Source organism: Artibeus jamaicensis, unplaced genomic scaffold (assembly GCF_021234435.1).
Source record: "Artibeus jamaicensis isolate MK-2021 breed Jamaican fruit bat unplaced genomic scaffold, CSHL_Jam_final scaffold_1964, whole genome shotgun sequence".
NCBI lineage: Eukaryota > Metazoa > Chordata > Mammalia > Chiroptera > Phyllostomidae > Artibeus > Artibeus jamaicensis.
Genome location: NW_026522030.1, coordinates 8,016,732 through 8,039,841, shown reverse-complemented (window position 1 = coordinate 8,039,841; position 23,110 = coordinate 8,016,732). Strand labels below are relative to the sequence as shown.

The following is a 23,110-nucleotide window of genomic DNA, read 5'->3' as shown; positions in this document are numbered from 1 at the left end:
TCTGGGCGGGAGGCAGGTACACGTAAGAAGACTTCTAAAAAGGATTTCTAAAAAGGATGGCCCAGGGGAGGCAGTACCTCAGGCTGTGAGGAGTTCCACAGGTAAACATCTTTGCGGAGAGGTGCAGATTCAATGCAACAACGTTTCATGTCACAAAACTAATACTGGGAGAACCCTGTGCATCCTATAGAAGCAAAAAAATGAAGTGGAAAAGAATTTCAGGCAAGTGTGACCTATTGGAGTATAGACACATACTTCTTCCTGATTTAACAAATTCTCAGCTCAGGTCAGTTTTAGGTTTGGGTTGAGGGTTTAAGGGCATTCCCACCCCCAAAGGCAGGGTGTGTGTGTGTGTGTGTGTGTGAGAGGTCACTGAGTGTAAGCATATTCTAGAGGCAATTTGAATTTGGGTAGCTCGTGGAAGTTGAAATGTACTCGTTTCCTCTTTTTAGTTTAGAGAGACCGTTGAGAATCTGCAGCACCTAACTTTTCCCCCTGTGGGTATTTTTAGGACTCTGAAAACGATCGGATCTCTCTGAAGGAAGGTCCAGACTTGCCCGTACGCATGCAGAATTTGCACGTAATTTTGGTGTGAGCTGCCCATGGCTTCCAGGCAGAGGGTCGCTGTGGCAAAGGACACTTTTAGTCTTGCTAAATGTGCCAGGCTTTTTTTTAAAGCACAGCTGTGGGCTGTGAGGGTGGAATTAACAGTAAGCACTTGGCAGTTGCTGTTGGTGGTTGAGTGCTGCCCTGTTCTGTCCCTCACTGGAGTGGTTTCTGCTTTTGAAAATGTTTGGTCTGGGCTGATGATTCACCAACAGGCATTGGAACGCCTCGTGCGTGTGCGTTCAGCTCTGGGTTGTTTTCCTTGAGGCCTCGGTTCCGGACACCAACAATGCCCCTCCTTTCATGTTTCATGGGCATCTTGTCTCATCAGACACTGAGTGTGTTCTAGATATTGAAGACTGTGTCAGGTGGCAGCAGCACAAAACCTGTAAACTAGGACGAGGCTTTGTAAGATGAACAAATGGCATGGTGAAGAGTTATGGGAGACTTGATTGTGCGTTGGCAAACACACAATACAGTATGCAGATGATGGATGCTAGAAGTGTACACCTGAAACCTATGTAATTTTATTGACCTCTGTCACCCAAGTAAAGTCAATACATAAATAAGTAATAAATAAATAAATAAATTTTAAAAAGAGGTATTGGGTGAAGAGTGGGAAAGAACCGACATTTATGAAAGGGGTTATATTAGGCACGTTGCTTTTTCTTCAGCCCTCACACCCTCCATGTGTCGTGGATGGAGAGACGGGGGCTCAGAGAGCCAGCTGGACTACCTTACCCCAGGGCTGGTGAGGAGCAGAGCCAGGATTCAGGCCCAGTCATTTGGGCATGTGGTTCTTTTTCTTTGTGGTTAGGGGGGGGTGGGAGGAAGTGAGGGTGACGATGTGGCACTGCTGTAGACGGGGGACCAAAGACCTGGGTTCCTTACGTGCTCTGTGAGTGGCCTCACGCATGCCACCTCACAGCCTCTTTTCCGTGACACACAATGGCCTGGATGATCTCTGAGGGGTCCTGTGCCCCATGCCTGTGTGGGATTTGGTGCAGAAATGTCAGCAGAGTTCTGGGTTTTCACTTGCAGGATCCTGACAACACGTTGAGGTGGGCAGAAAAGAGAGCAGGTTTCCAGGGAGAATCACATTCTCTTTGGATGTGTGCTTTTGGGGAGGATTCATCCATCTTTTTAGGAGGCTGTCCGCCTGGGCTTTTGAGTCCTCCAGGTGGCACGCACGTACTTGACCGGCAGAAAAGGCAGAGCCCTCATGTTGTGGGTCTTAGTTATCACTGAGTTAGGGACCGACTTTGGGAAATTCCTTTCTTCCTTCAGCAGCAGTAATTAATTGCTCAGCCTGGAATGTCCGTGCCATGCTCTCCACCTTGTTTTTCCATGGGGCAAATTTATTATTTCTCAGGGTGCCCCAGCATCCTTTGCTCGCCTCCTGCATTTTGCATGGAGCTCTCTTACAACCCATATTGTGTTGCATCATAATTAGAGGTTTTTGTGCTCATAGATCCAGCTAGCCTGAGTTATTTAAACACAGATGCCACATCCTGCTTCGTTTGGTAGTCCTGAATCTGCACTTTGGCTGATATGTTTTAGATGTTCAATATGTGCTTGAAATGGAGAATCGTTCTTAGAAGGAATGGAAAGGGATCGTGTTTAAATTCAGGTGAGAACCCTGGCAAGGTAGCTCAGTTGGTCAGAGCATCGTCCTAATGTGCCACGGTCGTGGGCTGCATCCCCAGTCGGGGCAAATTCAAGAATCAACCAGTGACTGCATGAATAAGTGGAACGACAAATCAATATTTCTCTCTCTCTCTAAAATCAGTAAATTTACAAAATAATAAATTCAGCTGAGAATGTGGAAAATCTTTGCTCCCTGGAATCACAATGTCTGGAGAAGTGATTGTTAGCCAGAGATTCTTAGGAAAAGCTAGGAACGGACATCGGACACTTAGGGAATGTGAACTTGGACTCTCCTGCTCTGGTGTCTTTTGCGATCTCACTGGAGGTGTTGTTTTACATCAGGCCAATGGGTGGATTTTACTTGAATGGCAGGTTTACTCATGGAAAAGCTAGGAAAACATTCTCAGTTCTGAACCACTTTATTAGCCTACAGATAAAGCTTTAAAATAGGTGGTTTCTTAACCCATGTCTGAGGAAAGATAGTCTTTACCTCATGAGAAATGATTTAGAATCTAAAGTGGGAAAATATAACTCTTCAGGGAAGGTGCTGAAAACCACAGACTGATGGGCCTTGGGAACTTGGAGAGACTTGTGCAGGCACCCTAGGAGGTTTGGGGGGGTGTCTGAGATGGGGGTCCAGGAGGCGTGGGAGGGAAAGAGGGCTGAACTTTCTACTCATAAGCAGGCAGGGTCCCAGCACTTCGGGGCATAATAGTTAAGGTGTGTTTGAATAATTCTACAGAAACAAACACAAAAAGACCCCCAAAATATAAATCCCCACATCTCGAAATTTGATAGTGTTTATATCAACTATTTCCTACCTAGACTTTAAAAAATATGTAGGTATTTTAATAATATGTATTAGTTAGCCTTACTATGATAATAAACAACTCCTCCAATTCAAAGGTTTGCAGCAATCATTCATTTCTTTTTAAAAACAATTTATTGAATGGGGGACATGGAGAGAGATGTTTGTTGTCCCATTTATTTATGCATTCATTGGGTGATTCTCATATGTGCCCTGCCGGGGATCAAACCCACAACCTTGGCACATCAGGATGCCCCTCTAACCAGCTGAGTACCCGGCCAGGACCAGTTATTAATTTCTAAGTCACCCTGTGTGTCAGCAGCTGCGAGGCCGTTGCCGTGGTGTTTTTCATTCTGAAGGAGCAGCCCAGTTTGGGTCGTGCTCGCTGCAAGGCACAGGAGAGGGAGCCGGAGAGCTGGTGGAATCAGGCAGCGGCCCTTACGGCGTCGGCTCCCATCTGGTGTGTGTCACATTCGCTGACACACGATTGGCCAGAGAAAGGCACCACGCCAAGCTGAAGGTCAGTGGCGTGGAGACGTGCCCTGTGGGCAGTCACTTGGCGATGGCAAGACTCTACGATCCTCTAAAGAGGGGGAGTTAGAAGTAGCCAACAATGATATGCTCTCATCAGTTTGTGTCCTCTCCTTTGTCACTGAGTTATTCAGGGAGTGCTTTGTGTCCGTTCAGACTTACTATTTTAAAGTGTTTTGAATCATTTTCTTCATATTACGTGTATTTAAATTTTAGACTCATTTGGTGGGGGGGGAACTGCCCTCTTGCTGGGGGAGAGATGAGGTGGGTCACCGCGTGCCTTCAGGTCCCCTTCGGTACCTCCAGGCGCAGGGCACGATTGCACCTCGCTGCCGCCCCTGGCGTCTCCAGAGTGACTGGGGTGATGGCGTGATATTAGGTATCAGAGTCTTGTTTGCAAATTTCGTAGATGTGTGTCCAGTGTTTTACATTGTTGGCCGCTTTTTAACAATTATTATTGTTATCTTACGTATCCTAAAATTCACCACTTTAAAGTATACCATTGAGTGGCTCTAAGTGCTTCCATGGCATCCTGTATCCATCATTACTAATTCCAGAATATTTTGGTCACCCTAAAAAGAAACTCCAAACTCGGTAAGCATTTGCTCCCGTTCCCCCTTTCCTCCAACACCTGGCAACCAGGCATCTGTTTCCTCTTTCTCTGGATTTGCCTGTTCTGGACACTTCATATTCATGGAATTGTACACGTGGCCTTTCGTGTCTGACTTCTTTCACTTTCAATGTTTTCAAGGTTCATTGCTGATGTTCTCTGATAACACACTCTTTATCGATAGCATATTCAGGAACTTTCCTTTTGTTGCTTAATTTTGCTTAGAGATTTTAATGGAATGGCTGGTATTTACTAACGAACGATATCAATAAATACATTGGTAGTTGTGGACATGATTATATTCAACGGTGATTATATGATCAGTTAATGTAATAAGTTGCATTAGTAAGCTTCCCGGTGTTGAATTATTCTTGATTTCCTGAAATAAGTTGGATTCAATCCTGACATATTCTTTTTTTTAAAAAAAATTCTTTCAATAGCCCATTGCTGTTACTTGATTGACGATGTTTATACTTACGTCCAATTTTCTTTTTTGTCCTAACATTTTGATGTCAAGTGTAGGTAGCCCTCATAAAATGATTTGAAAGGTTTCTCCATTTAAAAAAATACACATTTTAGAGTTTTTGAATAAAATAGGACTTGCTCCTTGAGCTTCATTAGAACTCAATTGTAAAACCTTTGGGGCTCAGCTTACCTGTTAGTGAAAGTTCTCTGGAAACAGTTATGCGGTTACTTAACTGTTCAGGTTTTGTATCTCAACTTAATTTCACTTTGGCCATATATTTTCTTACAAAACCGCCTGCTCATACAGACTTCCAAGTTTGTCAGCATAGTTATTCATATCGCATTTTGATAATTTACAATCATTACTTAGAGGTAAGACTTCAATAGTTATTGCTGGCTCTCCCCTACTCTTTCTCCATATTGATCAGACTTTCTAAGTTTTTGTTTCTCTAATTCATCTTTTAGAAGAATAAAATTTTGATTTTGTGTATAGCTTTTACTCTTTCCTGTTTTCAATGTGTACTTTTTTGTTTATTCTCCTACTTTCTTTTCATTTTTAAATTCTCTTTCATGGATCGTACATGGAAGCACAAGGTAGAAGTAGCCAAAAAGTATTCTGTTCCACGGGATGAATCTTTTCCAAATGTAAACCTTTGCTCTTGAGCATTGTGCTCCTTTCTTCACGTTTTGGTTTTCTCGTGTCTGAATGCTGAGCTAGTGCAGCTGGGCATATCGTTCCGTTCTCTTGTGTCTGGGGAGGGTAATGCAGGCTATTTGCCTCCCGTTGGAACAAGTGAGTTAATTATGGGGTTCCCTTTGTTCCTCCTTGGTGTTAGAATTTTCTACTTGGATCCTAGGTTGAGTTGAGTAACCGGTTGACAGACCAGTAGAGTGACCTGTCAGTGGGGAAAGGAGTTGGAAGAAAGGGAGCCAGTGTCCCGGACAGGGGGTCAGGGACATTGGGACATCTGGCTCCTCTCTGTGTCTGGCCCCAGTGTCGCCTGGCTTCCTTCCTGTCTCAGGTGCTCTCCCCGTCCGGGCAGACACCACCCCTTCGGAGTTTTCAGTCTTTCGTGCTTTGTGCTCTGGGGACCGGCCCAGGGCAGCTGACCCAGTTGCCATCTGCCCACTCTGACCTGGCCTGGTGAGATGGAGCCACGTGGAGGGGGTGCCCTCTGCTGGTGGCCCTCGCGTGATGGATCTGCCTGAGCTTGACATCCATCCCCTGTCGACACAGTGAGACAATCAGGTGGTCTCCCCCTGCCCCACTGGCACCCGGCCACTCTCCCGGTGTCCTAGGCTGTCACATTTCAAATTAGAGTGGATGTGAGGAGTCAGGACATCTGCTACTTCTTAGGTCACCTTGGCAACTTAAATGATCTCAGTAATTGTGCTAAATAAATCTCAGGAGAAAATCTCCGAAAGTTTTGGATGCCACCCTTTCCTAGTTTCCAGTCTGGCACAATTCCAGTCACTGGTTGTCTTTTTCTGTTCCCCCCACCCCCCTGCTCTTTCTACCCCATTTGCTAGCTTTTTGAGTTAAGAGAGTGGAAAGAGGGAGGAAGTAAAGGATTGTACTCAATTCACTGAGTCTGGATTGTAATTTTTAAATCCTCCCCTGAGGGTATCTTTACTGACTTTAGAGAGAGAGAGAACATCGATGGCTGCCTCCCTTACATGCCCCAACCAGAGATTGAACTCACAACGTAGGAATGTGCCCTGAAAAGGGGGTCAAAGCCGTAACCTTTTGGTGCACAAACGATGCTCCAACCAGCTGAGCCACCAGCCAGGTCCAGATTTGTAATTTTACAACGAGTGTGTAACGTTCTTGTTGGAAACACAATCACTTCCTGGTTACTGAGCCTTGGGGTTTTTCCAGAATTCACTCTGTGTTCTTCGCTCTTAGGAACATCTTCGAACAGAACATTTTTGGGGTTTTTCCTCTGAATTTATTGCCCAGAGTGGGCCTGAATATAACTTTACAAAAGAGTCAGCCATCAAGAATGTCCTGTTTGCTCAGGACACACTCCTTCTTCACGCACCTCCTGTGTGCCGGCGGTGGGGCGGGGAGCAGGAAGGCAGGTCGGGCACCGCCGGTGCACGCAGAGAGCGCCCCATCCTCTCCTGAACCTCGAGGGTGCCTCCAGAGGCTTTGTCACGCTCTCCTGGAGTTCTTTTTTCTTGTGATGAGAACTTGTAAGGTCTACTCCCTTAACGGCTGTCCAATATGCAATAGAGTATTATTAACTGTATTGAATAATGATTAACCTCTTCCAAGGGCGCCTTGGCTGCAGGAGGACTGACTACAGGGCTGAGAAATGGAAGCAGGGGGCTTTCACGTGGAGCCAGGGGCACTGCTCACTTCTCAGGTTCTGTGCTTCCCGCCATCCGGCTGCTGGGCCCTTGGCTCTGTCCTCCCAAGGTTTTCACAGTTTCTCACCACGCTTGTTTCTCACCGGGACCATACCTTGAGAGGAGTCACTTGGGAAATAACTCTAAGGAAAATGTTGGCTTTCCTTGAATGGCTTTTTGAAAACAGAAGCTTCACGTTTCCCCAAAAGGATTTATGCCGGAGAGTGGAAATGAGGGACAGTACCGTGTCGGGTCAGAAAAGCCACACAAAGGGGATTCAGTTTGATTAGAACCTTGAACTTGGAACCAGAAACCTGGCTCGACTCTTACTTCGGCGACGACTAGCATCCATTCATTTGAACGCGTTGCCTAACCTCTGGGGATCCACTTCCTCATCAGCAGAGACCGTGTCGTCCTGCTGACGCACAAGGCCAAGGTGGGGTGCAAGGAGTAAAGAAGTGGAAGCACTGGGCCCGGAGGTGCCACGGAAACGTGAGCCGGAAGCACCCCTTTTTAGGAAATGACAGATACCTGTAGCCTGTTGACTATTCCTGTGCACTCAGATAATTTTCTGTGAAACACCCGTAGTGAGAGTGTTTTCCCTGGTCACACAGTCCTAAGAGAAAGAATGTGCACACAGATCCTGCTGGCTGACTCTCCCCTCCCCCACCCTGCAACTGATTTGAGAAACAGTTCAGGTCCCGCTGTCCTGTCCTGCCAAGACATTCCAGGCTTTATTTGGGCTGTTCCTAGAAGGTCATGGCCGCAGTCCCCATAGCCAAGGTTGGGGAGGTTGGATGGGAGTCACAGGAGACCTGCAAATGGGCAGACAGTCACACGTGCCCGTAAACCAGGCACAACGATAGCTGTTGCAGACTCACGGTGTTTGTGGATGTTACGTATGTAAATAATGATTAAACCTGTGACAGTTGCTTCAGTGGGAGTATCTTCAGAGTTTTGAGAAGGGAGTGACTGATTCTGCCAAGGAGTGGATCAAGGAACGATGCAAGAGGAAGGGGACTCGAGCAGATTCCTGTGAGATACCTGGAGACCTGTCCATGAAACAGAGGCGGGGCTTCGTGAGCAAAGATCAGGATTCCGGGAGCTGGTACCGTGAGAAATGCGGCTGCTGAGGTTGTGGAAAGCTGCTGCGTAAGCTGTTGTTGGCTTCTCTGACCGAAGATTTCCCTTTTTTTTTTTTTGGTGCCGTGTTTAGCTATCCGCAGAGCCCTTCTGGGGCCCAGTGTGCTGCTGGTGTTGACAAAACGTAAGCGCGGGCCCCTGCGGTGCCCAGCCTGGCGGTGCCTGTTTAAACACTTGCTGAACTCATGAAAACACCATGGTTGTCTTGGAGCTTCAGAGGTGTCTCTCTCAGACCCCCGGGGCGTGGACCTGCGTGCTCTGCCGTGTCAGCACGCTGGGGGAGCCAATGGGACCAGGCGATTGCTGCAGTAGTGAGGCTCGTAGCCATGGCCACTCGGGGAGCAGCTGCTATGTAGTGAAGGTGGGGCCCATCGTCATGAGCACCTTCCGTGAAAATGGTACTCTTTCAGTCATTACAAAAAATTTTTTAAAATATTTTATTATTTTTAGAGAGGGGGAAGGGAGGGAGAAAAAGAGGGGAAAAACCATCAGTGAGAGAGAAACATCGATTGGTTGCATAACCAAGTATGTAATTAAATTATCTGAGTTGGTGACATTGCCCTTGACCCCAGGCCTTGCTTTCCTCTGCCTTGTCCCAGCCCTCTTCCCAGGTGTCCCGTGGATGTGCTGATGGCTAGGTTGGCCTCTAATTCCCGGGATGTTCTGTAACCTGGGGGCTCAGTCGCACCTGGCCTGCAGACAGGGACAGAGAATTCTGGGGAAGGCCCCACCCACCCCCACCCTGGGCCCCGATGACCCACAGACCAGGAGTGGTTCCCAGGTTCCTCATCGAGGCAGTTCCGATGGTGTCACGTCGTTTCCCGCCCTGTGCCCTCGTGTCTGCCTCCTGATGGTTCCAAAGTCACATTCAGAGGTTTTCACATCCAGACAGGGCTTTGTCTCTTATCAGACGTTAAAACCAGTAAAAAAGGTAGCTGCAAGATTGCACCCTTTTTTGATAATAGGGTCATAATTTATTCAAATGGTTTCTTACCAAGGCCTTAAGAGGAACAAGTTCCTACTGGTAATTAAAGATTTTTTTTTCTTCCTTTTCTTTCCCCTGGCATTTGCCACCCCCTCCCCCAATTTTTAATTGTGGAGAATTTTAAACATATACAAAAGAGGAGAAAATTTTATAACAAAACTGCAGTTACCTGCTTCAATATCCTTAATTATTTTGAAGCAAACACCAGGCATCCTATTATTTCACCCATTGGTATTTTAATACATATTTCTACAAGATGAAAACTTTGTAAAATCTTAATGCTTGTATTATCAGACCTAATAGTTTCTTAATGTCATCAAATAACTGGCCAATACTTAAATTTTCCTGACCATCTCAAAATCTTCTCTTTTAATCAGGTTCCACTGCAGTCGTTACAGGGCTCTTACGTTCGTTTCCTTACATCTCCAGGTGCTGCCATCTCTCTGTGTTTTCATCCCTTGCGGTTTATTTACGGAAAAAGCTGGGTCTTCAGTTCCCTACAGTCTCACGCGGTGTGGATTTTGCTGACTGCATTCTCATAGCACTGCTGAACATCTTCCTCATTCCTCGGTGTAAACCAGGGTTGCGTAATACAGATTGTTCAGGGCTCAGGGTCAATGTTGTTTGGCAAGCACGCTCCATAGGCGGTTTTGCGAATGAACTTCTTTCAGGAGGCCCATAATGTTTAGTTGTTTCTTTGTGATGGTTGATTGAGTCCTTCAATGTTTTGGAGGGTCCCTCGGGTCTCTTGGTATGTCCCTGGGCCCAGGTGGTGGTCCTGAGAAAGTGGGCAAGAACACGTGGTGTGTGCACCAAGTTTGCTCTCTGCTGGGACGGGTGACGGTGGGGGCTGCTGTGTTCTCCGTCCCCAAACTGCCTGCTCCTGTGGCTTTCCCCTGTTTTTGTTGGAAGATGAATTCCGAGAACCTGGTTTGGTTCTCTCGGTCGTGAAAGGCCTGTCCACTTAAGGAATGTTACGTAAGGAGAGGCCCGGATTCTTTGAAAGTCGTTCTGTATTGAGAGGTGTTTCTTGGCTTGGCGAAACCAGCTTCTTTTGCTGATACTCTCCGGGCGTGTGTCTTCATTTAATTTGTAAGGTGATTCCTCTCTTCTTTCAGGATCTCATTTTGCCCAACGGCGGTACTCCAGCAGGTGCTTCCAGTCCAGCTTCCTCATCCTCCCTGCTCAACAGACTTCAGCTTGACGACGACATCGATGGTGAGACCAGAGATCTCTTTGTCACAGTGGATGATCCCAAGAAGCACGTCTGCACCATGGAGACCTACATCACGTACAGGATCACCACCAAAGTAGGTCCCTTTGCCGCCCTGCGCCCGCGCTGGGCGGTCTGGGAGGAGGGGTCCTGCCCCCGTAGTCCCGCCCTTGCTCTCTCTCTCCTTCTCTGCAACCCTGCTCCCCTTTGTTGGAGCTGTGGGTGTGGCTCTCCGGGAGAGTGACTGCATTCACATTAAAAGGATTATGCAATACGTAGGTTGTTTTCATTTTAAAATGATAAATTGTGACTGCAGCTGTCAAAGGAAACACTTAATCCTTACATCGCTGACCCTTGAGCAACATGGGGTTGAACTGTGTGCGTCTGCCTGCACATATATTTTCTCAGTAGATACTATTGTATATGTATCTTCTCTTACAATTTTGTCGTAACATCTTTTCTTGGACTTACTTTATCGTAAGAATATAGTACGTGATACCTATAACATGCAAAATATGTGTTGACTGTTCATGTTATTGGTTAGTGATTGGCTATTACTAGTTATGTTTGGGGGGAGGTGAAATTTATATGCCCGTGGAGGGGTCAGCTCCCCTCGCCCCCATGGTGTTCAAGGGTCAACTCTACCTTCCCTTACTTAACATATTAATATCACATTGCACTTGGAATATGAACTACCGATTTAACCTAAGTCTCTGTGGTGAGGCCATGGTTACCGTTTGGTGTAATTAGACTTGCTGGTGGGGAAGAAGGAGTAAAGGAGGGTGGAGACTAACCCTGACTGACTTTCTTCTCTGTTGCCACTGTGATGTCACTGCCACGTCACCCAGTTCACATTTGGAAATCTGTCACCAGCACATGAACTCACAGTCTTCCCCGTCATTGTGGCCACTGGTACTTACCATTTATTTCCCAGGCACTGGGCTGGCTGCTTAGATGTGTGTTACCTCCTCAAAGGTCCTAGGTTGGTATATGGATTCCCGTGAATTATTTCCAGTTACTTATTGTTTTCCCTCTTGGAGTCAACTTATCTTTTTACCCTGCAGTCAGTGAAATGCAAAACCTGTTTTTCTTGAACTTGTGCTCTAAACAGCTGAACAGCAAGGTGACTGCTTGCTGGCACAGCAGTGCTCGCCTCTCGCGACGTTTTCCCGCCCCTCCTGTGTTCCCCTGTCCTGCAGTTGACCGCCCCCAGATGCTAATCCCATAGGACTTTGTCCACTGATTCACAGGCTGCGGCACCTGCCACAGCTCACCACTCTCTTCCGTGCCCCCTCTTTCCTTTGTCCCCCTTCTCTCTGCGTTCTTATTTCTGTTTTATTTCACAAGGGCTCTTTGTTTCCTGTCAGTCACATAACGTCACAGGATGGCCATTTCCAAGTTGCAATCCCATCTTTCCCCTTCTCTGCGATGCTAACACCTCCGGCTAAACTTGCTGCAAAATTAAGTTTGATGTACTGCTGTCAATCCCACTTCTCAAACCGGAGTCCTGTTCTTTTCCTGTTTCAAACAGCGACACCAAGTTTCCTGTCGTGGCGACGCATTTGGAGCCCTCCTTCTGAATGTCGTGTTAAAGGACATGTAGGGAGGTGTGGGGGTGGGAGAGAGGACACACAGGAAGACAGGGTCCCGAACACCCGAGCAACTTCTGCTGAGGTTCTCAAGCGAAGTTAATGGTCAGAGGACAAGGTTGTGTGTATTCTCACTCGCTTACTTTACGCTTTGGCTCCCAGTTCTAGTTCAGATTCCTGACGACCAAAGTTGGACAGAGCTGCTTTTGCCCGAGCTAAAGTGAGCCAAGGGCTGGGAGCCAATGTAGGCAGAGTGACTCTAAGTGGTGGGTTTCTTACCTCTCCGGGGGTGGGGAGAGGTCTTTTCAGGGCAGGCCGAGTCGGCAATTTGCCCTGCAGGCTCCTAGAAAGTAACATCATCATAATGACTAATTATTGAGCACTTACCATGTGCTAGACTTGTTTGCAATAGAAACCCTTTAAATTGTATTTTATATAAATAATATGTGCTCACTGTAGAGAAACTGGAAAACTCAAGCTAAAACAGTGAAATAAAAGATCTCTAAGCTCTCTAGCCAGAAATAATCACTTGTAACTTTATGAATTATTCGTCTCTTATTTGCTTACAAAAATGCGTAGTTTCCATGGCGTCAATTCACTTAGCATGCTGCAGATGTCTTTCTGTGTTAATAAATGCCGGTAAACCCGCTTTTACGCTGTCATTTCTAAGACTGCAGTAGTGCTCTGCAGTATGGATGAGCTGTCATTTATTTTGTGCTAAGTGCTTTAAATGTATCATCAGTTAATCCTCACGCTCAATGAGACGGGTACTGGTGGTGTTTTTATTTTGCACATGAGGAACCCGAGACACAGAGACGTGAAGAAAGTTGCTCAGAGACATGCAGCTAGTGCGTGGTGCAACTAGAACTTGGATCCAAGACATGACATGACTTTCAAGGGAGGGATGCCCCCTGCCCTCCCCTCCACCCCAGTGCTGTGGCCTCTGCCTCCCCCAGCAGGTGGTTCACTACCGCAGCCTGGCTGTTGAAGCTGGTGATGATGTGGACGCAGACTGGAGGCTGGGGGAGGGAGAGGAGCCTCCAGCTCCCTTTAGGAGCTGCTCCCCCTCATCTTTTACCCCATCACCCAAACGGTCGTTACCAAGACTTAAGCCCCAACAAGTTTTTCTTTTCATATGCTTCAGTGGTCCACAGGCTAAATGCTGCTCAGAGGTCAAGTTATAGGTAAGGATTACAAAGAGAACGTCAGATGTGGTGACAAGGTTATTGAAGACTGTGGGAGAGCAGTTTCATCGGTGTGGTGGGCCAGAAGCCAGTTTGCAGTGGGTGAGGCTGAGTGAGAAGTGAGAAAGTCATTGCAATGAGTGTTGGCGGTTTGGCAATGAAAGCACATGTAGAGAAAGAACAGTAACAGAGGGGGATGTGGGTGTGAAGGGGATGGGCTTTTTGTGTGTGTTTTCAGGATGGGAGAGGCTTGGGTAGGTGCCAGGCGGGCAGTGTGGGGAGAGAAGGAGATGGTAGGTTGCAGATCAGAGGGTAGAAAGCCACCCGGGAGGCAGGAGGAGACAGCATCCTGAGCAGAAGTGGAGGGAGGGAGTGGCCTTCGATGAGGGAGGGGAATCTTTTTCCATTGTTTCTGGAGAAAGGAGGGAATTTTTGTGGCAGGAAGTTGGGGGTTCTTTACTTACAGCTGCATTTCCCTCTGTGGATAGGTAATGAGGTCCTCTACGGAGAGGGATAGGAAAGTTCTTAAGTGGGGCTTGGAAGTTTTCAAAATTTTCACAGACTTTGTACTAACTGATGTGGAAAATGAGGGAAAGAGTCGATTGCGGACCTATAGAAAGATTGCTGGCCGGTGTTGAGGGTCCTGTTGGGGAATATATGGCATTGATCAGTGTGCTTTGCTGGGTTGGCTTTGCCTTCAGGACTGTGCTCACACACCCAGGTCCACTAGAACGAGAAGCGGATGGTTGCATTTTTGCTAGACGTGTGTGATGGACGGTGGGGGCGGGGCATGGGGGCAAGTCAGAGGTTGAAGTGATGGCTCAGGGAATTGAGGCTGATTAAGGAAGGAAGTAGAGACAGGGATGGAGAGAATGTCAAGGGACTGTAGGTCCCAAGAGGCTGAAAACCCAGGGGTGTTGGGAAGTGGCGGTCTGGAGCACAGGAGGTGCCGGTTAGAGAGGGAGACGTCTGCGCTTTTGTGCGATGACAGTTCGGGGAGAGGCAGTGGGAAGGAGACATTGTTGGCTTGGTGGCGGGTGGCGTATTTGCGGGCCGACTGGCTCTTGAGGGTAGCCAGGCTCTGGAGGGGTTCTGGAGAGGGAACCTCAGATCTGGGCGCTGTCAGGGAATCAGGAGAAAAGACAGGACTGTCAGCGGGTGACGGGATGAGGAGGGAGAGAGATGGGTCCAGCTGGATGGCGTGAGCCTCGAGGGGCTCTCATGGGGCCAGGGAGTGGTGGCCGCAAGGAGCCCTGCGGAGCAAGCCGGATGGCCGTGACAGCTCTTGGTCTTGGAAACGAGGTTTGTGAAATGTGCAAAAATGAGCAGCTTTCCACCTGACGGGACGGGTGTCGGGAGGCTGTGTTCTCAGCCTCCAGGATTGGAACAGGTCGAAGAACTACAGGGCTTTAATATTAGTGATGCAATGGGTGTTCCAGAGAGCTTGGCGGAAATGTCTGAGAAAAAGGAGGTAAGTGACGGCTGTCAAAGGAAGCCTGGAGGAGGAGGAGGAGGGGACGCCAGAAGCCTCTCCCGGCGCCCTTTACAGCTAGTCTTCTAGAGCCCTGGGGGTTTTTGAAGTGGAACAGGCTTGGCTGGCTAATATTTGATGAGGGAAGCGGTAACTTTTGAGAAAGTGGGGTCACTCAGACTTCTTAAGATTTAGCCATGGCCAGGGGAGATGGCATTTCTGACAAAGAGCAAGCCTCTCTAGAGGGAGCTGGTCATCAATTTTGGATCGAGTGGAAATTCTTTGGAAGGACTCCGGGCCACCGTCATTGGACACACTAACTTGGGGAGCAAGAGGCATTCTTTCATGGGAAGATGAGGCTCGGAGGATTATTCTTAATTCCCTTTAGTCTTCAGGGTTCAAGTCTATTTTCTTTCACAGGTGTTCCTTTCTCTGACTCTGTGCTAGGTCTACAAAAGTGTTTAAAAAAATTGGCAGGGAGGCCTAGAGATCACCATGACAATATTCATAAGGAGCGACAATGAAAATGAACTGTCTTCATTACCACTCGTGTGCGTGGTCACCTCTTTGTTCATCCGACTGTAGGTGTGAACCCGTGACCTTGGGATCTTTGTGGGCCACCCCAGCAGGAGGAACGCAGTGTGGAGATACATGGGGCAGAACGCTGCAGGGTTTGGCTCTGAGTGTGACTCTCGGGTGTGCACTGTCCTTTCTTATTGCTTTGTTTACCACAGACGCTAGGGATCAAACACAGGTGAACACTTACTACCTTTTCGGAAGTTAGATCCCGAATTTCACAGAGGAGAACTTTACCAAAAACTCATAGTTGGAGTTTTATTGGCTCCCATATTTTATGAGTGCTGCGACTGGGTTTCTCTCCAGAAACTCAGTAATGCCCGTGGCCCAGTTTTAGGTGGCGCGCAGAATCCCAAGGTGCGTGTGTTTTGCTGGCCTCGCTCCTGGCTCTGCTTTTCTCTCTGTCTTTGTTTTTCCTTTATCTTTCTCACCTACTTCTAATTTGTGTCATTTGACTGTATCTCACGTGTCACTCTATCTTTTCTAGAATGAGTTGTGGTAAAAGTTAGTAAAATAAATATCGGGTCAGAGAGGGCGAACATCCTTCTGTATTATAATGGTTATTTTTTATCCTGTTACTTCCCAAAGCATCAAACAAGCTTTACTGCATTCTTAAACCCCCTTTGTCTTTAAAGGGGCTGTTTAAAAAATGAGCAGTGTGTGCGTGTGTCACCATTCAAGTATTGTGTGAGAGTGGGTGACAGTTTGGAAATAAGGACAAGTGTGAAGAGGACAGTTGTCAGTTATCAGCTCCAGATATTCCTTCTAACCATTTATATCCAACTTTTTAACAGTGAAATCATAATTTACATACAGTTGAATCTGGTTGCAGTGCCAGGACTACTGCTGGCAAATTAATGTGGAAAAATCATGTTTGCCTGTTAAATGAGATGAAATTAATCAATTTATTGATTAATAAATCTCATTTATTAATGAGAATTGATTAATTTCATCTCATTTAACATTGGTTTTTATGATCAAAGTGCTACAATTACATTTCAGATAACTGAAATCAGGAAGGGGGATGAGATAAATATTTTTCTCCAGTGCAATCACATTTTCAAACTATTTCCTTGTAGTTTTTTTTTGGTCATCTAAAATACAGTATAATTTTAAGGTTATGATTCTGGCCAGAATATGGCAGATGAGGCAAAAACTTTTCTGTTTTTATCTAATCTGTCTTCTAAGAGAGCAGGTGATCTGTTCTTTCTTTTTTTTAGTTTTCATTTTATTTCATTTCATTTCATTTTCTGATTTTAGAGAAAGAGGAGGCAGGAGAGAAACATCAGTTTGTTGATCCACTCACTCATGCATTCGTTTATGGATTCTTGCATGTGTCCTGACCAGGCATCGAACCTGCAAACTTGGCGTATCGGGACAGTGCTCCAACCAGCGGAGCCAAATTTGGATTCAGTAGCAATATCCTCAGTAGAATGATTCTGCTAAAATAAATTCTCCAAGTTAAGTTTGGAGGAAATGAATCAAATGTTTCCGAACACAATTCTGAGGGATAGTTGACTGAGTTCCATTTTCTGAGGGTAGAAATTAAAAAAAAACAACAACAAAAACCCGGACATTTTCATTCTAGATCCATGAATTTTTCACTGGGCCCTGTGGCCCAGACTTGTCATTCTTTGTTGGTGAGCCCCGCCTCTCGGTTTGGTGTGTCTGGTGCAAGGAAAGTGTGTTCTTGCCCAGGCTACTTACTCACAGAGAGCTTTTATCCTCCCCTTCTGCCAAATGAGGCTCCTATTCCCCTGTGCTCATTCTGTTCCACTCTTCTTATTTGCAGAGTACTCGGGTGGAGTTTGACCTGCCTGAATATTCGGTCCGGCGAAGATACCAGGACTTTGACTGGCTGAGGAACAAACTGGAAGAATCGCAGCCCACTCATCTCATTCCCGTAGGTACTAAGCCGTCATAGCTTGTTACTCTCTTCTCCTGCATTGTCTTTCCTGAGACCGGTCCCTACTCAACTCCCACCCCCTAAATTACGGGCAGACTGCCGTGCGTTCTGAGACCAGGGCCACCCCTCACATATTTATTATACCGTGTACTATATTTTACCTTTCTGGCTTTGGTTTCTGGTTTGCTGTATGGTATGCTGCTTTCCTGAGTGGGAGGGCGTAGGTTTTCACCTCCATTGTGATGAGTTTTTGGAGTCCGGAGAGTTCTAGTTCTCTTCTGCTGCCTCGGTAAGGACTGTTTCTGCCTTCCTAAAGACCGCTCTTGAGGTCGGGGCAGCTGCCCCGGGAGAAGCGGTGCCTCCGACCCCAGCGGGCCGGGCTTTCTGTAGACAGAGGTCCTTAGGGAGCAGGGGTCTGGCACCCAGTCCACTTAACCAGCTTTTCATGAAAAACAAACCCCAAAGCCGCCTTACCTACGCGTATGTAAGCAGCACAGTATGTATCTATTTCTTCTATCTGCACATTTTTAAACAGAATCAGAGCAAATAAAATTGGAAAGACTACTTAAAGTCAGCAGACACATTGAGTACTTTTCCTGATTCCTTTTTATTTTTTTTTTAGTAGGAGTGATAACTACACTCCTGGTGTTTCTTGGGGCTTTGGTGGCTTTGGGGCAATTTAGGCCATGAATCTCTTCAGCGGGGCTTTATGTTTCAGTAGTAACCTTGGTTGAATAACTTCTTAGCACCACCAGTTTTCCTGTTACTGCTGCATCTTTTAACACTTCCTTTTCCCCATGGGTGGAAGAGGCTGGACACTGGTGGTTTTCTTGGCTTTCAAGGTGAAAGCAGCTGTGTTGCTGGTGCTGTGATGGAAATGAGGACTTGGCTGGGACTCCGTTCTTTCTCCCCACCCCCACCCAGTATCACCCCTGCTCTCCAGGCGTGACGTTTTGCTTTTCTGTCTTTTAATCACTTAAAAACATGCCTGAAGAAGAGACTATCACTTTGAAACTGTTAGAAGTATTCCTTAAAATAGAATCTTAAAAAAAAGAAATCGGAATTTGGCAAAGTTGGCAGCTAGTGTGTTTCTTTTTTTTAAGTAGACTTTTTATTTGAGAACAGTTTTAGCGTTCCAGAATTATTGGGAAGACAGTACAGTGAGTTCTCTCATACCCCACGCGCACTTTTGCTTATGAACACGTCAGTGTGGCACAGCTGCACCGTGAGTGGACCGGCGGTGCTACCTTCTTGTTAGCCTAAAAGCCCTTCACAGGTTGCCTCCGTTTTTGCCTGATGGCCCTCTTCTGCCCCAGGATTGCATCCAGGATACGGCATTACAGGGTCGTGGGGTCTCCTTAGGCTCTGCTTGGCTGTGACAGTTCCTCAGGCTCTCCTTGTTTTCGATGACTGAGAGAGCTCTGAGAGCAGCGGGCAGGTGTTTTGTAAAATGCCCCTCATTGGAGATTTAGCCGATATTCCCCTCATAATCAGACTAGGGCGATGCATTTTGGGGAGGAAAAGCACAGAGGTAAAGGGCCATTCTCTTTGCATCTTGTCCAGGGTATTTCCTGTCAGCAGTACTGATCACGGTTGATGTTAACCTTGCTCACCTGACTGGAGGTGTGTCTGGCAGGTGCACTCACCCTTCCTCTCTCCCCCCTTTCCTGACTGTACTCTTTGGGAGGAAGTCGCTCTTTATGCGTAGCCCACGCTATGCACTTAAGGGGAGCTGTGTCCCATCTCCTGTCCACAGTGCACTTCAAGTTTGGTACTTAACTCTCAAAGGTCAGGCAGCAACACGGGCTGATGAGACATGGTAGCACTGCAGTCTCTGCAGCCTGCAGGGAAGAGAATGGAAGGCAGTCTCCAGACGCCCAGAAGTGATCCCAAGTATGGTTGCCTAGGGCCTGGGAGAAGTAGACAAGTAGGAAGGTATTTTAGAAGCAAGAGGAGACTTAAATTTCTTCACAAACCCTTAGCGCACGTATAGGCTGGAGCGAGATTGAATGTAGGAGAGCATCTCTGACCTAAACAGGAAAGTCAAACTGGAAATAACAGAAAAGAATTTTCCCCGTAGAAATCGATTTTACAGCAACTTTGCTAGGAAGCGTCTGCCTGTTATTAAGCATGGTCTTCGTGTTAGTCTTTTTACGAGGTCTGATGGGTACTCTCGGGAAGGTGAGGGGTTAAAGATGAAGAGCGACCCCTACCCTGGAGAGTCTGTTGTCAGATGGAGGCCCACCAAACAGGCAGTGTAATTACTGTTTAAATTTTAATTTAAAAAAAATGGTGTTATTGAGATACGATTCATATACCATACAATTGACCTGTTTAAAATGTGCCAGTCACAGGCATTTTGTGTATTCACAGGTTGTGCAACTATCCACAGGATTCATTTTAGAGCCTTTTCCCCCCGAAGGGACACCTCCCCTCACTACTTGCCCTTTGCTTCCAAACCCTCTAACTCCGCAAGTGCCTGGAATCCACGAACCCACTTTCTGTCTCTGTAGAACTGCCTGTTCTAGACATTTCATACAAGTGGAAGACTACACACTGCGTAGTCTTTGACCGGATTCTGTCACTTAGTGTGACGTTTTCAAGGGTCGTCCGTGCGGTAGCAGGTGCCAGTGCTGCGTTCCCCATTACTGGTGAATAGTATTTCACTGTGTGGATGCACCACAGTTTGTCTGCCTGCTCGCCTTTGATGGCCGCTGGAGATGGTCCCACGTTTTCACTATTACAAGTAACGCTGCTATGAACATTTGTGTGCAAGTTTTTGTTTTCTCGGGCGGGTAGCTAGGACCACCATTGCTAAATCACGTAACTCTATATTTAACCGTGTGAGACCGCTTTCCAAAGCGGCAGCATCGTTTTCCATCCTGCCAGCAATGTATGAGGAGTCCAGTTTCTCCACATCTTCAGCAGCCTTGGTTATCACTGGTCTTGGTTATAGCCATCCTAGCTGGCGGGAAGTGGTGTCACGTGGTTTTGACATGCGTTTCTCTAATATTAATGAAGTTGAACATTTTTTTGTATGCTTGTTGGCCATTTGTTATCTACCTTGGAGAAATATCTATTCTGACCCTTTGCCCATTAAAATTTTTTTTTATTATTCAGTTTGTAATAGTTCTTTTTTTTAAAGTATATTTTAATGAATATGCTGTTACAGTTGTCCCAGTGTTTTTTCTTCCCTTTATCCCCCTCCTTCCCTGCACCGACCTGACCCCCTCACCCTCCAGTATGCCCCACCCCCACAGTTCATGTCTGCAGGTCATACATGTAAGTTCTTTGGCTTCTCCATTTCCTATACTGTTCTTCACCCCCCTCTGTCTATTTTTTGCCTAGCTATTATGTTTCTCATCCCCTGTACCATTTTCCGCCATTGTCCCCCTTCCCCTCCCCAATGATAACCCTCCATGTGATCTCCATTTCTATAATTCTGTTCCTGTTTTAGTTCTTTGCTTAGTTTTTTTTTTAATACAAGTCTCTTCTCAGAGATATGATTTGCAAATTTTTTCTCCTGCTCATTGATTGGGTTGTCTTTCTACTTTCTTGATGCTGTACTTGGAAGTACAAAGGTTTTAAATTTCAATGGAGTCCAGTTGATCTGTTTTGTCCTTTGGCTGCTTATGGTTTTGGTGTCACAGGTTAGAAATCATTAGCTAATCCTGGTTCACGAAGGTTTATACAAATGTTGTCTTCTAAGATGTGTATAGTTCTAGGTCTTATATTTGGGTCTTACACATTTCAAGTTCATCTTTGTGCAGCAAGTTTGTTTTTTTAACTAGTGATGCTGAATATCTTTTCATGGCTTTTTTTTGACATTGGCATTTCTTTTATGAATGCCTCTTCATTTTTCTATTTTTTCTTATTGGTCGTAAAAAACCTACATGTATTATACAAAGGAAATGAACTCAGTTGAAATACCTACTTTTTCTTCAGTTGTCGTCTGTCATAGACTTGATTTCCTTAAAAAAAAAATCCCTTTCTTCCCAGCCAAGTTCATCTTTCCTTTACAGTTTCTGGCTGTGAAGCCTTTTTGCAGCCTAGGGTGTTAAAAATATATATTTGCATTTTCTTCTATTACTTTTGTCTTTATTTGTAATATGTAAATGTAGATTTTATTCTGCTGTCAGATGGGAGGACCTTACTTTTTTCACATGAGGGTTTTCCTGGAATCACTTACATACCAATCACCTTTACCATAATTTGTGCATTACACTGCATCATTCATTAGACTTGTGTATTCTTGGGCTGTTTCTGAACCTTTTTGTTCATCGATCAGTCTAGTCTGGACTCCTCTTACACAGTCTGAATTAGTGCAAGTTCACATACCACTTCAGCATCTGGTTGATGGGTCCCCATCAATGCCCCCATTTCCCAGTAGACTTTGTTTCCATAGCTTTTCTAGCTATATGCACATTTTATTTTTCAAGATGAACTTTAGAATTTTTTTGCATGTATTTTTTATTTTTAAAAATTTTTAAAAATTATATTTTATTAATTATGCTACTACAGTTGTCCCAATTTTCCCCCTTACCCTCCCTCCACCAACACCCCCTACTCCCTCCAGTGGTCCCCCCTCCTTTGTTCAGGTCCATGGGTCATGTGTATAAGTTCTTTGACTACTCCATTTCCTATACTGTGCCTTACATCCCCATGGCTATTCTGTGACTACCTATTTGTACTTCTTAATCAATCATCTCACCTCTTCACCCACACCTCCCTCACATCTGTCAATGACCAAAATGCTCTCCATGTCTGTAATTCTGTCTCTGTTATTCTGTTTGCTCACTTTGTTTTTTAGATTCAGTTGTTGATAGATATGTTTTTATTGCCATTTTATTGTTCACAGTTTTAATATTTTTGCTTTTCTTAAAAAGTCCTTTGAATATTTCTTATAGTAATAATTTGGTGATGATGAACTCTTTTAGTTTTTTCATGTCTGGGAAGTCCTTCAATTCTAAATGATAGCTTTGGTGGGTAGAGCAATTTTGGCTGTAGGTCCCTGCTTTTTATGACTTTGAATATTCCTTGCCAATCCCTTCTAGCCTGCAAAGTTTCCTTTGAGAAATCAGCTGACAGTCTTATGGGAATTCTTCTATAGGGAACTAACTGCTTTTCTCTTGCTGCTTTTAAGATTCTCTCTTTATCTTTAACCTTTGGTATTTTAATTATGATGTGTCTTAAAGTGGGCCTCTTTGCGCCCATCTTGTTTGGGACTCTGTGCTTCCTGGACTTGCAAGTCTATTTCCTTCACCAAATTAGGGAAGTTTTCTTTCATTATTTTTTCAAGTAGATTTCCAATTTCTTGCTCTTTCTCTTCTCCTCTAGCACCCTTATGATGCAAATGTTAGAACACTTGAAGTTGTACCAGAAGCTGCTACACTACCCTCTTTTTTGGGGGGGGATTCTTTTTTCTTCTTGTTGTTCTGATGGGTTGTTTTTTGCTTCCTTATATTCCAAATCATTGATTTGATTCTCAGTTTCATCCACTCTACTGTTGTTTCATTGTAAATTTTTTTTTATTTCAATTGTGTATCCTTTGATTCTGACTGGATATTTTTTATGCTGTTGAGGTCCTCACTAAGTTCCTTATGCATCCTTATAACCAGCGTTTTGAATTCTGCATTTGATAAATTGCTTATCTCCATTTCATTTAGCTCTTTTTCTGGAGATTTGGTCTGTTCTTTCATTTGGGCCATGTTCCTTTGTCTCCTCATTTTGGCAGCCTCCTTGTGTTTGTTTCTATGCTTCCTGTCTTGGTAGTGTGGCCTAATGTGGTAGGTGCCCTATAGGGTCCTGTGGCACAGCCTCCCCTAGCACCCAGGCTGGGTACTCAGAGTGTGCCCTTTGTGTGGGCCGAGTACATCTTCCTCTTGAGCCTTGATTACTGGTGAGCCTTGATTATTGTTGGCAGATCAATGGGAGGGATTTACCTTGGCCAGTCAGCTGCAAGGACTGGTTGTGACTACTGACCACCAACCTCTGCCCTCTGAAGGATCAGCTGTACAGGGGAAG

The 23,110-nt window shown here is 45.7% G+C and overlaps 1 protein-coding gene across 2 annotated transcripts in view; it reads left to right on the top strand.

The window, feature by feature from the left end:
* SNX30 (sorting nexin family member 30) overlaps positions 1–23,110 on the top strand; it is an 84,865-nt gene that overhangs the window by 27,938 nt on the left and 33,817 nt on the right. The window contains exons 1-3 of one of the 2 annotated variants that reach the window (XM_037152667.2): positions 8,390–8,560; positions 10,266–10,457; positions 16,973–17,083. In XM_037152667.2, the coding sequence (XP_037008562.2) occupies positions 8,558–8,560; positions 10,266–10,457; positions 16,973–17,083 (306 nt within the window). In that variant the 5' untranslated portion in view covers positions 8,390–8,557. Of the gene's footprint in view, positions 1–8,389; positions 8,561–10,265; positions 10,458–16,972; positions 17,084–23,110 lie in introns of those variants that run through there. The other variant, XM_037152666.2, reaches the window with a different exon arrangement.